Here is an 18,102-nt window from a genome sequence, read left to right as displayed (position 1 = left end):
AATCACGTTCCGGGCAGAAGGAATAGCAGGTGCAAAGGACCTGGGTGGGAATGAGATGGGCAGGTACAAAGAAATGCGCAAGGTGAATGTGACGGTGTGAAGGTGAATAAGAGGAAGACAGGTGTGAAAGTAGAGGCACTGTGAGGCTAAGAGACTTCTCTGCTCTTTCCAATGACGACCCAGCTAATCACTGGCAGGTGCGGGCTGGACCAGGTCTCCTCGTGAGGACAGCGAGAGAAAAGGTCACTGGAGTTTGGTTTGTAGAAAATCTGGAGTCAAGACTGTGTAAAGGTTAAGACCACAGCTCAGAATATATTCCAGGATAAAAGGCAACGGCGGAAGTAATTCAACATGACAGTGTCTGTTGTGCCTATCATGGTGGGACCATGATGAATTATTTTTTTCTTTTCTCATTTTCTATTTTCCAAAATGTGTTTCATGAACAAGTTCTGCTTTCACAGTAAAGAGGAAGAAAGCATTTTTGAGCATCTGTATCTACTGTCAAGGAGATATGAGTGCGAAAAAACCCAAGAAGCATCCATTGGGTTTTGCTGGAGGGAAAGAATGGGGGTTGGGGGTTGGGAAGGAGACCTTGGAGAGAGCAGTTTCCTGAGAAAACAGGAGGTGAAGGGGAGGAGGCAGGGCCTCGGGTACCATGGGTTTGCAGTGACACGAAACACGGAATTAGGATGGGAAGAAGTATTGTGATTAAGCCAGGAGGGCATCCCCTTTTTCTGAACGCACTGAATTGCACACCCCCAGTCCCACAGCGCCCTTCTCTTCGGCCAGAGTCCCAGTGATCTCAGTGGGAATTACCCGTGACTCCGTCCACTCACCTGGCGGCCGTCACCCTGAGCTGGAGAGGATGAAGGCGTCCATGGTGCTCTCCCTCATCGGGTACCTGGTGGTTCCAAGTGGCGCTGCAGTCTTGGGGCGCTGTGTGGTGGCTAAGAAGCTCCACGAAGGAGGCCTGAGTGATTTTGAGGGCTACAGCCTCGAAAACTGTGAGTAGCCCCTCTCAGCCCCACTCCTCACGTCTTTTCCCACTGCCGCCTGCCCAGGCTTCTCCAGCTCTCCTCTGAGCCACACCCCTCCCGTTCCATCTTAGGGGTGTGCCTGGCTTATTTTGAGAGCAAGTTCAACCCCACTGCTGCCTACGACAGCTTGAGCGGTGGCTACACCGGCTACGGCCTCTTTCAGATCCGCAACAGTGACTGGTGTGACCACGGCAAGAACCGCTGCCACGTGTCCTGCTCTGGTAGGTCCCTCCCTCCTTCCACCCTGGGGCCCGGGGGCGGCCGCGTTGAGCTCAGAGGGCTGGCCAGCGTTTACAAGTTTGGAGCCGGGAGGAGGAGGGCCTGGCAAAGACGGGGCTGAGCCAAATCCAGAGTGGACCCCAGGGAGGCCGGGCAGAACACTGCACCGCCAAAGGTCCGTGAGGGGAAGGGGCTGCGGCAGCCTGGGACGCAGCGATGGAGACCCACGTCCAGGTGGGCAGAGGGGCAGGCAGGGAGGAGCCTGACAGGTGAGGGCAGAGGGCTCTGGCTGGGCCTAATGTAGAAGACACTCTTCTTCAAGGGGAGCGGAGGCTGCCACTTTGACAGGCAGAGTGATCACCGGGAGAAGACGGGCTGTCATTTATGTCTCATAAGAAGGTTATGTATGTTTATCTCCAGAGTCCAATACAATTATCTGTAATAGAGGTGGTATTGAGTGCTGTGATGAAAATACGGTGGACTAGATATCCTGAAAAACCCTCCCACTAGATAAAATGTAAAAAAAGTAAAAAAACAAAACCAAAAAACCCCCATCTTTTAAAGTACCTATAGCTGAGCTGGCAAGAAAATAAGACATCCCTAGAGGCTAAAAAGAGGAGCAAAAATACAGATAGATAAGTGAAGGCTGAAGCCGATGATGACCCTGGGGGTTTGAGGTCACTGTGTAGACAGGGTCTGAGCAAGGTACGGAGGTGCACTGGCGACCTCCTAAGAGACCTGAGACCCCTGAGAGCTACCCTGTCAGCTGAAAGGGATGAGCTAGAAAACCCTAAAGGGAAGACACTCTAAAGACAGGGGAAAGACAGTCTTCCCTGGGAATTTGTAACCACAAGCCAACAGGACTCACAAGGCACCATCTAGAGGGGCTAGACCTTGTGCTAAGTACTGGGGGCAATTCAGAGGAATCGCATAGTTTTCCTGTCGGGCAGGGTGAGAAACAGAAAAAGCATAGGCTTTGAAGCCAGACAGAACCTTGGCTCTACCTCCTACTAGTTATGTGATTTGAGCCTCAGTTTTCTCATCTAGAAAATGGAGTTATGGGACTTCCCTGGTGGTGCAGTGGTTAAGAATCCGCCTGCCAATGCCGGGGACACGGGTTTGATCCCTGGTCCGGGAAGATCCCACATGCCATGGGGCAACTAAGTCCGTGGGCTACAACCACTGAGCCTGTGCTCTGGAGCCCACGTGCCATAACTACTGAAGCCCGCGTGCCTGTAGCCCATGCTCCGCAACACGAGAAGCCACCGCAACTAGAGAAAGCCCGCGTGAAGCAACGAAGACCCAACGCAGCCAAAAATAAATAAATAAATAATAAAAATTTAAAAAAGAAAATGGAGTTAGTAATAGTACCTACCTGACAAGGCTTTTATTTTATTTTATTCGATCTTAGCAGCTTTTTTTTTTTTTTTAAATAAAACCCAAAACCTGGAGCAAATGTCCATCAACAATTGAATGGATAAATAGATCATGGTATATTCTTATTTGCAGACTCTTTTTAAAAACCAAAGTGCATGAAGGAATGTTTTCCTAAATATGTTCTTTTTTTTTCTAATCACACATTAATGGAAATGAATAAGTTACAGCTATAAGCAACAACATGGATAAATTTCACATAATGTTGAATAAAATAAAGTAGCCACACAGCGTATGTACTATATGAACCCACTTATGTAAAGTTTAGAAACAGGCAAAACTAATCCATGAGCTACAGAGCAGAATAGGGATGAGGCTTTTTTGGGGGGGGGGAGTGAGGGGTGCTCCCACAAGGCTTTTACAAGTTTTAAGTCCTGAGCACGGTGTCTCGTGCTTGATGAACACAATTTTCCTTTATTTAAAGAATTTACAAGATAGTTGGGCATTAGGACTGATACGTGTATGTATGCATGCATACTATGCAGGTAAGTATGTTTGTATGCATGTATATAACAGATAAGTGCTGAATCAAAGTGACGTTTTATTCAGAAAAGGCGAGAGGACACAGTGGGCTAGGCGGTCAGGGACAGACTTTTAAGGACTGTACTTTTGGATGAGCAGGTGCAGGTTGGGAGATGAGTGTGAACAAAGTCTGGGAAGAGGATCTGTGTATGACCCCCAAGCTGTGGGTATCGGTACCATCAGGGTTGGCACTGTCTTTGCCTCCTGCCCCTTGACATGTCTTGAATGGTGGGGTCGTGGAGGAAAGCAGTGGAAGTGGAAAGCCACGTTGGGCAAAGTTGGACTAAGCCAAGGATTTGAGGTTCTGTTTTCCGGGCAACGAGGGGGCAATGAAGTAATGTTTTAAGGAGAAGCAATCAGACTAGGTTATGGAAGCGGGGAGACTGTAGTGCGGGCAAGAAGGAGGGGGTCCCAGGTGGGAGGTCTTGGTTTCACGATCCAATGAGGGAATGGAAGGATGGATGCATAGACATGTTGGTTCTTCAGGGGCACCTCTGGGCCCTCTCACATGCTGTTCCTTCTGCCTGGAACAGTTTTCCTTCTGTGATGTCCTCAACCCCTTTTCCTTACCTACTCCACTAGATGTCACTTGGCCCAATAACCCTTCCCTGACCCTAATTCAACTTTGAATTAGGTGTCCCCACTCAATGCTGCCTTCCCCCATGGTTCCAGGTATCCTTTGTATTATAATTGTCTATAATCTTTATCTACCCCCTTCCAGACTGTAGGCTTTATGAAGGCAGGGATGGATTTATTGTGTTTCTCATTCTATCTCCACTGCTTCTTCTATAGCCTAGCACAGGATAGTCACTATACATATACATTTTTTTTGGCTGCATTGGATCTTAGTTGTGGCACATGGGCTCTTTCTTGTGGTGTGCAGTCTTCTCTCTAGTTGTGGCGTGCAGGTTTTCTCTTCTCTAGTTGTGGCGCGCGGGCTTAGTTGCCCTGCAGCATGTGGGATCTTAGTTTCCCGAACAGGGATCAAACCCATGTCCCCTGCATTGGAAGGCAGATTCTTTACCATTGGACCACCAGGGAAGTCCCCATCATATACACTTTTAATGAAAATATCATTATAAGAATTATAAGAAAAAATCAATAGATTTAGTAAAAGATGACCACATCCTGCTGCTTCCCAGTGCTCTCTGAGAAAAATACAGGGATAGATTTATTCTTGGAATCACATGGAAGCCTCTCTAACGTGAGCCCCTGGTAGCTTGACATCACTCTGACTTAGCTGCCGAGTGGTGACATGGTATCATTCCACTTCATTTCCTTCACAGCTTTACTGAATCCAAATTTAAAAGAGACAATTGAATGTGCCAAGAAAATTGTAAAAGGAAAAAGAGGAATGGGAGCGTGGTAAGTAGCCTGGATTAATGACTTTCACCCACTCATCAAGTCCCACTGGTTTGGGACTGTAAGTGTATAGCAACCAAGATTAAGATGAAAGATTCTAAAGAAATCAAGCCATGTTTTCCTCTATATTAGAACAGTCTCTGGCACAAAATACCCTGTGTTAAGTTTTTGTTAAATAAATTATAAAATAGAATTGTCATGGTTTTATACTTAAATGTTGGTCCTTCTTGGAATTTATTTTGGTATTGAAAAGTGAGACAGGGCATTCGCCTTCATATTTTTCAAACGGCTGGTCGGTGGTCTCAACACCACTTATTCGTTAACCTATTTTTCTCACTAATTTAATAGATTGCATTTTAAAGTGGGAATCCTCTTGTTAATGTTAGCTGTCTTCTGAGTGTTGGAAATATCTTTCGTGCATAGTCTTGACCTTCCAATTAATTTGGAAGCTTGGCTGGCCCCCTAGGGTAAGCACTAATGAGCTAAAACCATCTTCATTGTATGGCACTAAATAGAGATGTGCTGGGCCAGTCTGATCAAGGCCTCTTACTTGCTCAGGATTCCCAGTGAAGTGAGCTCTTATTAAGCTAATAAGCTGCCACAGCTTTTCCAAAGCTCAGATCGGGCTGCTCTGTGGAACTTGGGGCGGACAGGAAGGGAGAAGACCCAGGCCCCCCTCACCCGCCTCCCCAAGGAGTCCCTTCTGCAGTGCCTGCCAGGGGCTATGGAGGGCGCTTCAATTTCTGAAAATACATCTGTGTGTGTTTTCCCTGCTGCTTTGTAACTATGAGGGCCAGGGGGTCACCGCCCCTTCTCCAACTGTGTGACCCCCTACCCTGGAAGACTCATGGAGCTTCATGCCTGGTCGAGGGATGGGAGGAACTGATGTCTAATGGCCTGCAGTGGCCTGGTGACTCCCGCCACTTCTAGGATGGGAGAGGAGGACCTGGGGTCTGGATTCTGGCCAAGGGGCTGAGAATAGGAGGGTCATGTTTGGAGGACCAGGAGAAAAGATTAGAGAAACTCAGTCCAGCTGACCTAGGTTGAGGAGCTGGAAGGAATTTTGGAAGGTGAGGGGTGAAGCAGGTGCATGGAAAGGTAACAAGAGGCCGTGGCCCTGGGACAAGTGTTCCCGTTTCAGAACTAGGATCTGCCAAGTACTCACCATACATGTCACAGAGCTTCTCTGATGCTCACTTCAGAGAAGTTACAAATGCTTTGCAGGGTTGGAGAAGGATTTCGCAGTTCACAGCTCAGCCTCCCCATCTTGCAGTGTGGGGTTTATGGGAAGGGGAGACGTTGTGAGCAGGATGGAGGGAGCACCAGCCCTCATGCCAGTGGGTGGTGGAGCCAGCCAGCGAGAGAGACATACTTGGGATGCAAGAAAGCTTTCAGAACTGTGCCCACTCAAATGCTCCAGGGGCCAGGCAGAGGGTGTAAACGGGCCAGCGGGGACTGAGCTCCCTGGAGATGCCGAGCTGTGACTATGGGAAGCCCCCTCCAGTTCACTCTCCCTGGCCTTCCTCCCCGCAGGACCTCCTGGACCCTCAACTGCCAGCACTCCGACACTCTGGAGCGGTGGTTGGACGGATGCAAGCTGTAGCTACTGGGAAGCCCTCGCTGCACTTGCCGCTGGCATCTTCCTGGTGAAGATGCTCTCCTGTTCACTGCCTTCACTCATCCCGTTGATTATCTCACCGCTTGATGGCTCCAGATGGAAAAGGGCAAAATTTGCTTCATCCAGGGATGCAGAATAAACCACTAGTTATTCAACCTGGGTCAAAGGGCTCCACTTGTCCTATTATACTGTGATTGTTAACAATGAAAATCATTATTTACCATTATCATGCTTCCTTATTATTTAATCTCAGGTGAGGATTCGAAGGAAGGAAAACATCTGGAAAATAAGATGTGCCCATGAATGTCAATATTAATAGAGAAAGGAAGAAAAGATACAGAGGACGGGAAGGGGAGTCAAAGAAGAGAGGAAGAGACGCCAGTGCCAGCAGGACCCCCAGCTCCAGCTATGGTGTCCACACTGGGACACAGGTGGCAGTGAGGAGACCACAAAAATCCTCTCTGGGGCTTCGCTGGTGGCGCAGTGGTTGAGAATCTGCCTGCCAATGCAGGGGACACGGGTTCGAGCCCTGGTCTGGGAAGATCCCACATGCCGCGGAGCAACTAGGCCCGTGAGCCACAACTACTGAGCCTGCGCATCTGGAGCCTGTGCTCCGCAACAAGAGAGGCCGCGACAGTGAGAGGCCCGTGCACCGCGGTGAAGAGTGGCCCCTGCTCGCCACAACTTGAGAAAGCCCTCGCACAGAAACGAAGACCCAACACAGCCAAAAATAAATAAATAAATAAATAAAATTAAAAAAAAAAAAAAAGTTAAAAAAAAAATCCTCTCTGCACTTTTGTGGAGAGACTCTGGTGACAGTTGATCTTTCTTATAAAATGTTAAGTTTTAAAAACTTGTCAACACGTACTCGTAGTAGAGAAATTGTGCAAAAGACAGAAACGTAAACAAGAAGAGTCCTCCCGTGATCTTAGAAGCCAAAGACCATCAGTCACTGTCATGCGTTGGTTGCATTCCCTTTCGGTCTTTTTTTCTGATCGGGGTTTTTCTGCTTTTCCAACAAGGCTGTGATAATGCTCTAGAGAGAGTTTTGTACCTCACTTTTTAGAAAGGAAGAACATGGTAATGAACCTTTCCCTACGTGTATTTCCATTTTAAGAAGAAAGGGGTTTATTTCCAAAGCTTCGGGGCTCACAGAATCCTTGCACGGAGTGGAGCTGCAGGTGGCAGTCTGGGCTCCCAGGGCACACATGCCTGAGACACGGGAGCAATAGTAGAAGCAGAGGACCTGCTCCTCAGAAGCCAGTTCATCTGCGGGAACCCAAGCTATGACGGGGGACCCTTGTACAGGAGGGGAAGAATGGAAGTGGCCCCGAGAGAGCCTGTCTGCAACATCTTCACCAAGGTGCTAGAGCCTTCAGAATGAAATCTTAAGGCCAGTTAATATGCCGTTGGTTGAACACACCAGATTTTACTTAACTTTTCCCCCTACTGTCAGATTGTTAGATACTGCCACTTTTTAAACCATTACAAAGAATGCTGTAGTGCCTGTTTGCGGCTGCCCCCTTTTCATTTTCTGCACTTTTAAAACTAAACAACATACATTTCGTAAGGAGAACTTGGAGAGTACAGAGAGTCATAAGGAAGGAAATTTAAAATGCTCATCATCCCCCCACTGGAAACAGAAGTTTTCATTATTGTTACATAGACACAGTTGAGGGCCCCCTGCCGCGGGGGTGGTTGGTGTCAATCTCTTCATGTGTGCTCTTCCCGACTTCATTGTGGGTGTGGGCACATTTTTTTCCTTATAAACATGAACTACTACTGTGTATACAGTTCTGTATCTTGCTTTTTTCACTTAATATTTTGTGGTCTAATATTTCCATGCCTATGACAGGGATCCCAGAACCATTTTTAACAACTGCACCGTATCCACTTAGTGGACAAACTATAATGTGTATAAGCCCCTCTTGTTTCCCGTTCAATCAGGAGTGAATCATGGCCACCTGAAAGGCAGGTAACACTGAGAGCAAGTCAGCCCTTCCTTTGGTTTGCATCCTGGTCATTTTCAGAAAGGAGAAGAAAGAGCTGCAAGTTAGAATTTCAGGGGCAGAACTTTTCATCATTCTCAGTACTGACTGATTAGCTTAATCAGTTGGTTTTGTGTGGCTTCCCCTACCTCTAGAGAAAAAAGGTATTTGATAGTTCCTGCCCACACAGCATGAATCGTACAGTAAAATTCCTGCTGGTGGCCTCCCTTGCTGTTGAGGTCATTGAGAAGCTTCTGAGACCTTGAGAGCCCCTTCCTTATTGAGCTGGGAACCCACATTGTTTCCGAGGTTGGGTCTGCGTGCGGTAACACGCCTGACCTCAAGCCAACCTTACCCCAGACATTAATGACCACCTACAATTGATTAAAACACTATCTCCTCAAGTGCCACATCCAGCGTGCTGCCGCCTCCTTCCAGCCCATTACTTCTGCCACGGCTCGTCATCGTCCTCTAATGGCCACTTGTGTCAACATGGGCATGAGGCTTGAGGACAAAGCAAATGTTAGTGTATTGATTGGACCGGCCTCTCTAGGGTTTCCCAACACCAGCTCCTGGCGTGATGCTTCAAAGTCACTGATAATGGGCATTACGATGAGCATTCACCCCAGGGCCAGATCTCCCCGTCTGCTTTACAGAATGATCAAAGCTAGGTTTAAAAAAATCACTAACAATGACTCCTGTTACTATTACTTCTATCACCAGCAGCTACCATATTAACACCAGTTTTACAAATAGTACACATAGGCCCTTACATGCAGTATTTTCAGACCTTGCAAAATCTTACAGGGTAGGTATGAAGGTATGAATCATAACTATATCATAGGTGGAGAAATGGAGGTTGGAGGAGCTAAATAACTTGGCTTTACTCCAGCCTGGTAAGTGATGGAGATGGAATGGGTATCTCCCCAAAACCTATAGCTTCCCCACACAGCCCCTCCAAAAGGTACGGTACTGGTGTTAATTCTCCATCCCATTCATTAGCTGGAAAATCGGGTCTCCAGCTTTTTAATTAAAGACTTTGCATTGAAGAAGTTTTAGGCAACTGGCACATAATAATGGGTCACTTTCCTAGTGCCCAAGTCAAAGGCTGGAAATTGAGGCCCCAGGAGATGAAGTAACTTTCTCAGCTACAGAAAATCAATAGAGGGGCTTCCCTGGTGGCGCAGTGGTTGAGAATCTGCCTGCTAATGCAGGGCACACGGGTTCGAGCCCTGGTCTGGGAAGATCCCACATGCCGTGGAGCAACTAGGCCCGTGAGCCACAACTACTGAGCCTGCGCGTCTGGAGCCTGTGCTCCGCAACAAGAGAGGCCGCGATAGTGAGAGGCCCGCGCACCGCAGTGAAGAGTGGCCCCTGCTTGCCGCAACTAGAGGAAGCCCTCGCACAGAAACGAAGACTCAACACAGCCAAAAATAAATAAAAAAGAAAAGAAAATCAGTAGAGAAGGCAGCATGGTGACTTGCAATGTTTCCACACTTGTGTCATGATAAAAATCACCTGGAGTGGCTGTTTAAAATGCTGATTCCCAGGCCATGCCCTTTATCTACTGAGTCATAGCTGCTGCAAAGAACTCTGACCTGTGGAGTCTCAACGTGCACCAGTTTCTGTGAGGTGGAGAATGTCTATTACCTCCCTTCTGCCTTCTAAATTTCTGCAAATGTAGCTCAGTGGGGAAACCAAAACTGCATCTGGAACCCTGTTGGTGCAGGTACCTCCCAGGCCCCCAGCTCCTCCAACCCCAGTGAAAACAAAGAAGCAGGGGTATTGCTCACGACACCATCTTTTCCTCAGTGGGAAAAATTCATTTACTTGAAAAGAGACAAAAAGGATTGTACAAATCCTCAGAGAGGTCTGATTTAATTAGGTTAATTTGTTAAGTACTTAGTGCAGGGAAAAACTTTTAGTGCGGATTGTTTCTTTTAATTATTAATGTTTACATCGCTATATAAGCTCATAATATAAAGAGCAAAATAGGTTTTGTGGTGAAAGGGATGAGCGCTCGTTGTAACGCACTCATGGTGCTTTGAGAACATCACACCAGGAGCTGGTGTTGGGAAACCTGGGGACCTTGCCACTACGGCATCTCTGAGAACAACAGCTCACAAATCCAGCACGGATGAGCCCTCAGAGGTTTTGTCTACACTGCATGTCTCCACCCTCTTGGCCATCCCTGGCTGATATAGGGGAGAACCCAATTTTGGCTATGACCATCACGTTCTCTGCCCTTGAACTGAGGGGCTGGACCTTGGGTTGCTGAGTCACGGACAAGTCAGTTCACCAAAGAGGTCAGCAGCAAGGCTACTGCTGAGTCCACAGACCCATCCCTGGCTCCTGCCCTTCTCCAGCCTTGGGTTGGCTGTTCCTTTTTACTCTGCGGGATCCAGCAGTATTTACACAGTAAGTACTGCTTTTTGTTTAAGCTAGCCAGAATTGGCTTCTCTCATTTACCACCCTAAGAAACTTAATATGATGGATATTTAAAAAAAAACAAACAACGAATGATTTACACAGTGAGGGTTCAAAGAGATGCTATTATATAGTCAAGGTTACCAGCCCTGTGTCTGCACAAAGTAGGTCATCAGGACACCCAACGCGTACCTCGTCTCCCTTCCCCCTTTCCTTCTCTTGGGTACCCTACTCGGGAGAGACACACTCATTACCACAAGAATGCTCTGGAGTGTTGTCCTATTGCTTCAGGAGCCCGCAGCCCTCTGTCCGTCTCATCTACACACTAATGCAATTTCTCAGTATGATATAGCGTAAGCGTGGCTAAAAATCCTGGAAGATTTATTAAGTTCCCTAGTTCTTATAGATCAGGGACAATTTTTTATAAATTCTTGCTTTTGCTAAACACTTTAATATGCCATCGTCTAGGCAACAAAATTTTCCTTGATTAGATTTTAAGGCTAATCTGGGGAAGAACTTTCCCCCTTCCTCTCCAACACTATTAGGAAAGGCCATAAGTCCTGATCAAGAACATTTGCTGGTGCCTCACAGGGAACTTCAAACCTGATTCTGTTTTGCAGCAGTACTGGGTCCTACTTTCTGCCCCAGACCTGATGTCTTGTTGAGGTGCTTGAGGCTGCTAGGGGAAAGAGCCCTCAATCACATTGGGGGTCCTGGTACTGGCCATACAGAGAGGCCCCCACCAGGGAACACTGACCCTGGAGAATGAGTCACTCATCTGGTTCTGACCTTCAGCCATGTAAGCTCAGAGATTGAATCTTTTCAGTCCCAGAAGTTATTGATGCTTGAATAAACATAACCCATGAGGGACCTGAGAACAAACCAGAAAGCAAATTACTAATTTCAAGCAGCCTGGAGGTTGACAGCAGTGGGGTGAGAACATTCTCTCCTTGGAGGCATTGCTCCTCAGGAAGCCAGGTTATCCGATGGTGCCTTGGTGAACGTGAACTCAGAAAGCGAAATTTTAATGGCTCCAGCCTCTCTCTCGGGCAGTGGGCGGGCAGACCCCACCAATGTGCAGCTTCTGCCTCTCCTTCAGGCTTCCCTGGTTCATCAGCCTTCACCAAGGGACCCATTCTCCCTGCAAAGGGGTGATTCCATCGTGGGCCTGGGGCCTCTGCACTTCTGTTCACTTGATCACGAGCTGATTTTCTGGTGTAAGTCTCAAGACATCCTTAATTCCTTCCTTCCCATGCTCCCTGGGGTCTCTCTCTCTCTCTCTCTCTCTCTTTTTTTTTTTTTTTTTTGGCTGCACCACGTGGCACATGGGATCTTAGTTCCCAGACCAGGGATGGAACCTGCGCCCCCTGCAGTGGAAGCCTGGAGTCTTAACCACTGGACCAGCAGGGAAGTCCCTCGGGGGTCTCTTTTAGTCACCATGCAGATAGAATCTTGGTTTGGACTGGACTTGAGGGTGGGCAGGAGGGAGGAGTCAAGGCTGACTCAGGTCGTAGATTTGGGTGGCAGGCTGGGCGGTGGCACCGTTCTGAGCAGTGTGACAATAATCCCTGTGTATGGAGTGCTAGGCTGTGGACCTCAGAATCATCATCTCGTTTAATCTTCCCAGTGTTCCAATGAGGAAAGTACCAGTATATTTCCCACTAGGCTGAATGGCGACTTTGATAAATTCACTTGTTTTGTTTAATCATTTCATTTTAATTGAAGTTTTCATTTTGTCTTTATAGCAGCATTTAAAAGGAACATTCAGAGTGTCCTTGCTCCCGCTTCCTGCTGCTGCTGTTGGAGCCTAAGGGTGGAGAGGGGGAGGTGGAGGGAAAGGAGAGTAATATATTCTTTAATAAGGAGAATTCTTATGAGCATATTCTTCATTCATGCTTTCTTATTCATATGGATAATGTATTTATGAGAGTCTTCATAATAAAGAACCCAGGCTCATGAATGTATTCTCTTCATGCATCGCCCCCAGCCCCCGCCCCAGCCTGCCTCTCTTTAATCCCCTTTCTCCCCTGTAATCTTCTCCCCCACTTGGTGCTTCAGTCTCCAGCTGCAGCAGTGGAGAGCTGGGGAAGACAAGAGCTAAATATCCCGTAAAATCCTGATATGGGGACAAGATAAGAGCTGATCAATGGAAACAGGATACTTCAAAGAATCAAATGATTTGGTGACTCGCTCATTTGGCAGACTGGCTCTCAGTGTTTTGGGCAAACTGAGCACTTGGCTTGCCTTTTGCCTAACTGACCACGTTAAGTGACCTGGAGTCCTTTTCCAGATGAGGAAGCAGAGGCTGGGGAAGTTAAGGAAGTTGCCTGAGGTCACAGTAACTAGTGTGAGATCCACAATTTTAAAAAGGCTCCTTCGTGGGTGAGTTGGTGTCTTTGTGCCATTCAGCAGGATAAGAGCACAGGAGAGAGGACGGTAAACCTAGGATGGTTTCCTGGTGTCTCTAAAGAACCGAACTGGGGAAGTTGATTTTCTTTTTTAAACAGTTAAAGAGGAATTTGTTTATTAATTTTTAAATGGATAGTAGAGAGTATCAAATAACCATTGCATTGAATTCATCTAAAGAAGTTAATTTTTAAGTGTCAAAACCTCAAATGCCTACAGAGGCCAGGAAGGTGAGAAAATAATTGAGGGGGTAAAGGAATTAGAAAAATCTAATTTACTCTAAGAAAAAACACAGTGCAAAGTGTGATGCTACCTGGCTCCTGTCACTTGGCACCAATGACAGGGAGGCATTAGAGATGGGTGGTGACTGCGGTGAACAGAAGAGGGAGCCGCCATCAGTGTTATAGATCCTCTGATTATTCACAAAGAGCTGGAAATCTTGATTTTGATATCAAATCTCCCAAGCTGTAAGTGTAACTTCAAATTACATTTAAATACCGTGTAGGCCAATGTAAGCAAATCTGCATGCTGGATCTGGTCTATAAATTTGCAGCCTTGTCAGTTGGTTGGCATGGAATCATCACCAAGTCTGGAAGTCGAATCAAAACCATGGGTTCCATGTGGCTGTGGGAATTCTGCAAATTCTGATTATGATAAAGACCGCTTTATCTAAAGCGGTCAAGAAATGACCTCAATACTTACAAGAATACCATTTTACCACTAAAAGGAAATCAATTTCAAATATATCACCTTGTACATGGAGTGAAGAATTTAAAGATCAGGCTTTGGAACTTGAGAAGTCTGGTGCTGAATCCCAGCCCTGCCACTTAACCACTGTGCAGCCTTGAGCAAATCAATTAACCTCTCGGTGCCTTTGTTTCCTCATATCTGGATTCTTGTGAGGCTTCAGTGTAATAAGATACGAAAATCAAGATAACTGGCACATGGGAGATTCTTGAGAAATGGTGCTTGCTAAAATAGCAATAGTGATTGCTATCATTGATAATAATGATTATTATCAGTACCTGTATTTATAAACTCTGAGGAAAACTCTAATGAAACTTGTGTTCTAAAAGCTCCTTTTTTTGTTTTTCGGCCGCAGCACGCGGCATGCGGGATCATATTTCCCCGACGAGGGATCGAACCTGTGTCCCCTGCAGTGGAAGTGCAGAGTCTTAACCACTGGAGGGAAGTCCCCTAAAAGCTCTTTTCCTGGGTGATTTTTCCATGAGAATGGCAAGGCATTTTGATGTTACTTTCTCATTTCATTATACTTACATTTGGAAGTCACAGTCTCTGTAATTCTGTCTGCAAAGCATTCAGGGAACCCAAGTAATCCGTTCAAATCCAAACCGGGTGGGAATTTCTGACACTTGACTTAGACAGCATAAGGCATCTCCAAATACTGTTATCCATTGGCCTTTGAGAGAGGCTGCGCCTTGAGAGGATTCACGCAGAATTCAGCCCATTTCTCCTGCACAGGGCTCCTTAATTCTGTTCTCTGCCCCTTCCATTTTGCCCATCTCTTACTGTGCTATTCATCTCAGCCCAGTCTGCAATCACTGTATTCGACGCGAGAAGTGGTCGTCCTCCAGGCAGTCCTCCCAGGACCTGCACACACACACACACACAACACACACACATGCACGCTCTCTCCTGCTCTCATGCTTGGGGTGAACCTAAAGAGCTGGTACTGAGTGCTGAGTGAGGGTATGTGTGGGAAACAGGGACCCTTATGTTTTGCAAAGACTGAGAAAATCTCTCAACATAGTCCCAGGTCATCCCGGCAGAGAGAAAGCTGACCTGCCTCACACTGTGGCTAGTGCCCAGGAACACAAGACTTGGGGCTCCAGGACAGTTGATGACAAATGTCCAGGACCCCTCACCTCATTCCTGGCTCACTCCCCACCTCCCAGGGCCACCTGCACCAGCTCCTGACTTTTAGGTTTCGTATCCTAATTCTAGCTCAAGCTCAGACCTGATAGGACAGATCTGACTTCTCCTCATGAGCTGTGTTGCCTCGTAGCAGATACTGTGGGTGGCTTGCCCTGACCGTTCCCATCCACGTGGACCCCATGATGTCCCCAGCAGCTGCAACCTGCTGCCCAAAGAAGGCTTTCTCTGGCTACTTACACCCACTGAGCTGGCACAAGGAGCAAGCTGTGCTGGGAAATTAAGCCCAGCCCCCCGGCAGCCCTCAACCAATGGTGGATGGTCACTGGGGTGGATAAATATTCCAACTTCCTCACCCTTTCCTGGAGGGAAAACCTGAGGTGTGTTCCACCTGCCTTCCAGAGGTCCCAAAGGGGTTGAACTCCAATTGCTCACAGGGGTAGGCTGCACATTAAAACATTCCCTTTCCTGATTCACTTCCCCACTCTCATCCTGGTGTTTCCTAAGATCACCTCCCAAATAAACTCCTTGGCTCAGGGTCTGCTTCTGGGGGAGCCCAGCCTGAGACTGCCCTCTTTCTTATTCTACAGAGGAAGATAATACTCACTGACCACCTTTATTCACCTCACGTCAGCTCCCCGGGGTGGATGTTGTTAATACTACCACTTTTTTTTTTTTTTTTAAAGTTTTTTTTTTTTTTTTTTTTTATTACTTGATTTTATTTATTTATTTATTTATTTTTGGCTGTGTTGGGTCTTCGGTTCGTGCGAGGGCTTTCTCCAGTTGCGGCAAGCGGGGGCCACTCTTCATCGCGGTGCGGGGACCGCTCTTCATCGCGGTGCGCGGGCCTTTCTCTATCGCGGCCCCTCCCGTCGCGGGGCACAGGCTCCAGATGCGCAGGCTCAGCAATTGTGGCTCACGGGCCCAGCTGCTCCGTGGCATGTGGGATCTTCCCAGACCAGGGCTCGAACCCGTGTCCCCTGCATTAGCAGGCAGATTCTCAACCACTGCGCCACCAGGGAAGCCCACTACCACTTTTCAAGTGAGAAAATGAGGCCACAGGGCCAGCAAGTGGCAGAGCCAGGATTTGAACTCAGATCTTTCTGGCTCCAAAAGTCCTGCCTGTCCCATCACAAGACACTCACCTGGTTCCTTCCATCTTGGATGTCTCTCCTGCCTGTTCAAGCCTCAGCTACCAGGAGACAAGTGGGCATGGTTGACCAGTTACTGTGACACCAATTATCACCACAAGTGAAGAGCAGGAAATTGTAATTCAGGAACCGAGTGTACCAAGACAGCTGGCTCCAGCCCACAGAGGCAGGCAGCACTATTATTTTGAGAATCCTCCTGGGCACAGAATAGCAGCCTTTGTGTCTGTGGAGGTTGGCACAGGGATGCTGGTGCCCTCCCCAGAGACAGGCTGTGTAGGAAGACCCAGTGGAAAAACCCAGCTTGGACCCTCTCTTGTCTGTCACTCTTTGTAAGAAATAGAGGACAAACAATCTGGAGTCTGCGCTTCTAGTTCCCACGCTTCCCTTTATTGTCTGTGTGAATTTTGGTTTCTTGCTTCCCCACTCTGGACCTTGGTTTCATGGGTTCCATGTGCTGAAGCTATGAGCACAGGCCACCATGGTCCCCTCAACAGCAGCAGGAAGGTTTGAGTGAATTTTAAGTGTTGGGTGCTTCATTCGGATGTTTTCCCATAAGGTTTGGCCCGTGGCTGACCGCAGACCCAACTTCATCCTTGGACAGGGTAAATAAGATGATAGCCATGTCCCATCTCAGGACAGAAGGAAGCACATCACTGGCCCCAAATTTATTTTTATTATGTGCTTATTCTGACCTGAGATTCTAGAAAAGATGGACATTTGTTCATGCCTGCATTCAAATAACCAACAGCTCTTTAGAGTATACCTTTGTTCTTGGCTCTGAGCTTGACACCATGGATACAAAAATAGATACTACAAGACCCTTAACCCCAAGCATCAGTGGCACCCCAAATGCCGCTGGAAAGTGGCTAACAGGGATGGATGTGATGGAAAAGGTCTTGGGCTCCCTCTGCTCCCCCTGAGTGCTGGTCTCAATGAGTCCACCCTGGTAAGGGAATAAACCATACAGCTTGTAAAGGAAGGTAAGCTGCCTCCGGACTAGGGGCAACTGCTTCCAGTATTGCAGAGGGGAGAGGGGATGCCCGGAGAACCTAGACATGGTGTTTGGGTGAAGTCCTGAAAGGTGCACAGGACTTCAGCCTCTGGAGATGGAAGAGGATGATCCAGGCAAAGCAACTGTATACAAAGCCTCCTGACATTGTCCAGGGCACATACTGTTTCAGTTGGAAGCAGCAGAGGCCATTGAAAAAGAAAAGGATGGTGGGGAAAGGCTGGAATGGATCATTCAGATCGTATGATAGAGCTTCTGAATTCAGCCCAAGGAGTGGGCAACTCTGCAGAGGAGACTTGGCCCATGAGTTCTAATCCGGACTGTGTGACAAGCCACAGAAATCAATTCCAACTAACTTTAGCAAAGAGAAGAATTTATTAGGAGGATATGATGAAGCTTGCAGAACTGAAAGGAAAGCTGACCAACCAGGCCTCAGAAAATGCAGGAACCAGGACATCTAGAAGAAAATTGTGGTAGGAGTAAAGAGCAGTGTATTAGTCAGGTCTTGCTGCAATAAAGCTGCTTAACAAACAGTCCTCAAATCTCAGTGACTCACAACCTTTCATTTTTCTTGTCCTGGGCATGGGGGTTGGCTGGGATGGCTCTGTTTCAGGCTATAGCTAAGTTCAGGTTGTGCAGTAGATGTCTCCTCATTCTCCTTGGACCTGGGGCTACCTGGGGCTTGTCTTTTCATAACAGAGAACAGAAGAGTAAGCCAAACCACAGAAGGACATTTGAGACCTCTGCTCCTGTCAAGCTCAGTAATATTCCATTGGCCAGAGCAAGTCCCATAGAGAAAGAAAAGGAAAAATAAGAAGGTGGGAATCCATGAGGGGTGTGGGTATGTATGTGGGGGAGGGGAGGGTGATTTTTCAAGGAAAGATACTATAACTACCAAATAGGGGCAGTTTGTCAGTAGGATTACAACACCAGCCAGAGCCCCCTACTCTCCTCAGAACTCCACTTCCTGGAGAATGCCCTGGAAGCGCTAAAATCCCCCCCTAAGCCTCATGGTATGGGAGACCCTCAGGTGGTT

The 18,102-nt window shown here is 47.5% G+C and overlaps 1 protein-coding gene across 1 annotated transcript; it reads left to right on the top strand.

Annotated features, from left to right (window-relative positions):
• The first annotated feature begins 865 nt into the window (after nucleotides 1-865).
• On the top strand, nucleotides 866-6,287 carry LYZL4 (lysozyme like 4). Its single transcript, XM_007193435.2, has 4 exons — nucleotides 866-1,004; nucleotides 1,109-1,258; nucleotides 4,499-4,577; nucleotides 6,108-6,287. Exons 1-4 carry the CDS (start codon nucleotides 866-868, stop codon nucleotides 6,175-6,177), a joined length of 438 nt encoding a protein of 145 aa, XP_007193497.1. The 3' UTR covers nucleotides 6,178-6,287.
• Nucleotides 6,288-18,102: the final 11,815 nt, after the last annotated feature.

The sequence above is a fragment of the Balaenoptera acutorostrata genome, chromosome 10 (genome assembly GCF_949987535.1).
Source record: "Balaenoptera acutorostrata chromosome 10, mBalAcu1.1, whole genome shotgun sequence".
NCBI lineage: Eukaryota > Metazoa > Chordata > Mammalia > Artiodactyla > Balaenopteridae > Balaenoptera > Balaenoptera acutorostrata.
The sequence above is the reverse complement of the archived record's forward strand: the minus strand, read 5'-3'. Positions and strand labels throughout refer to the sequence as shown.

What these genes read in the sequence shown, in the direction of transcription:
- LYZL4 (XM_007193435.2), top strand. Translation starts at nt 866, where the DNA reads ATGAAGGCGTCCATGGTGCTCTCCCTCATCGGGTACCTGGTGGTTCCA. An exon ending in GGGCTACAGCCTCGAAAACT is followed by an intron (nt 1,005 to 1,108) that starts GTGAGTAGCCCC and finishes GTTCCATCTTAG; the next exon opens with GGGTGTGCCTGGCTTATTTT. An exon ending in AAAAGAGGAATGGGAGCGTG is followed by an intron (nt 4,578 to 6,107) that starts GTAAGTAGCCTG and finishes TCCTCCCCGCAG; the next exon opens with GACCTCCTGGACCCTCAACT.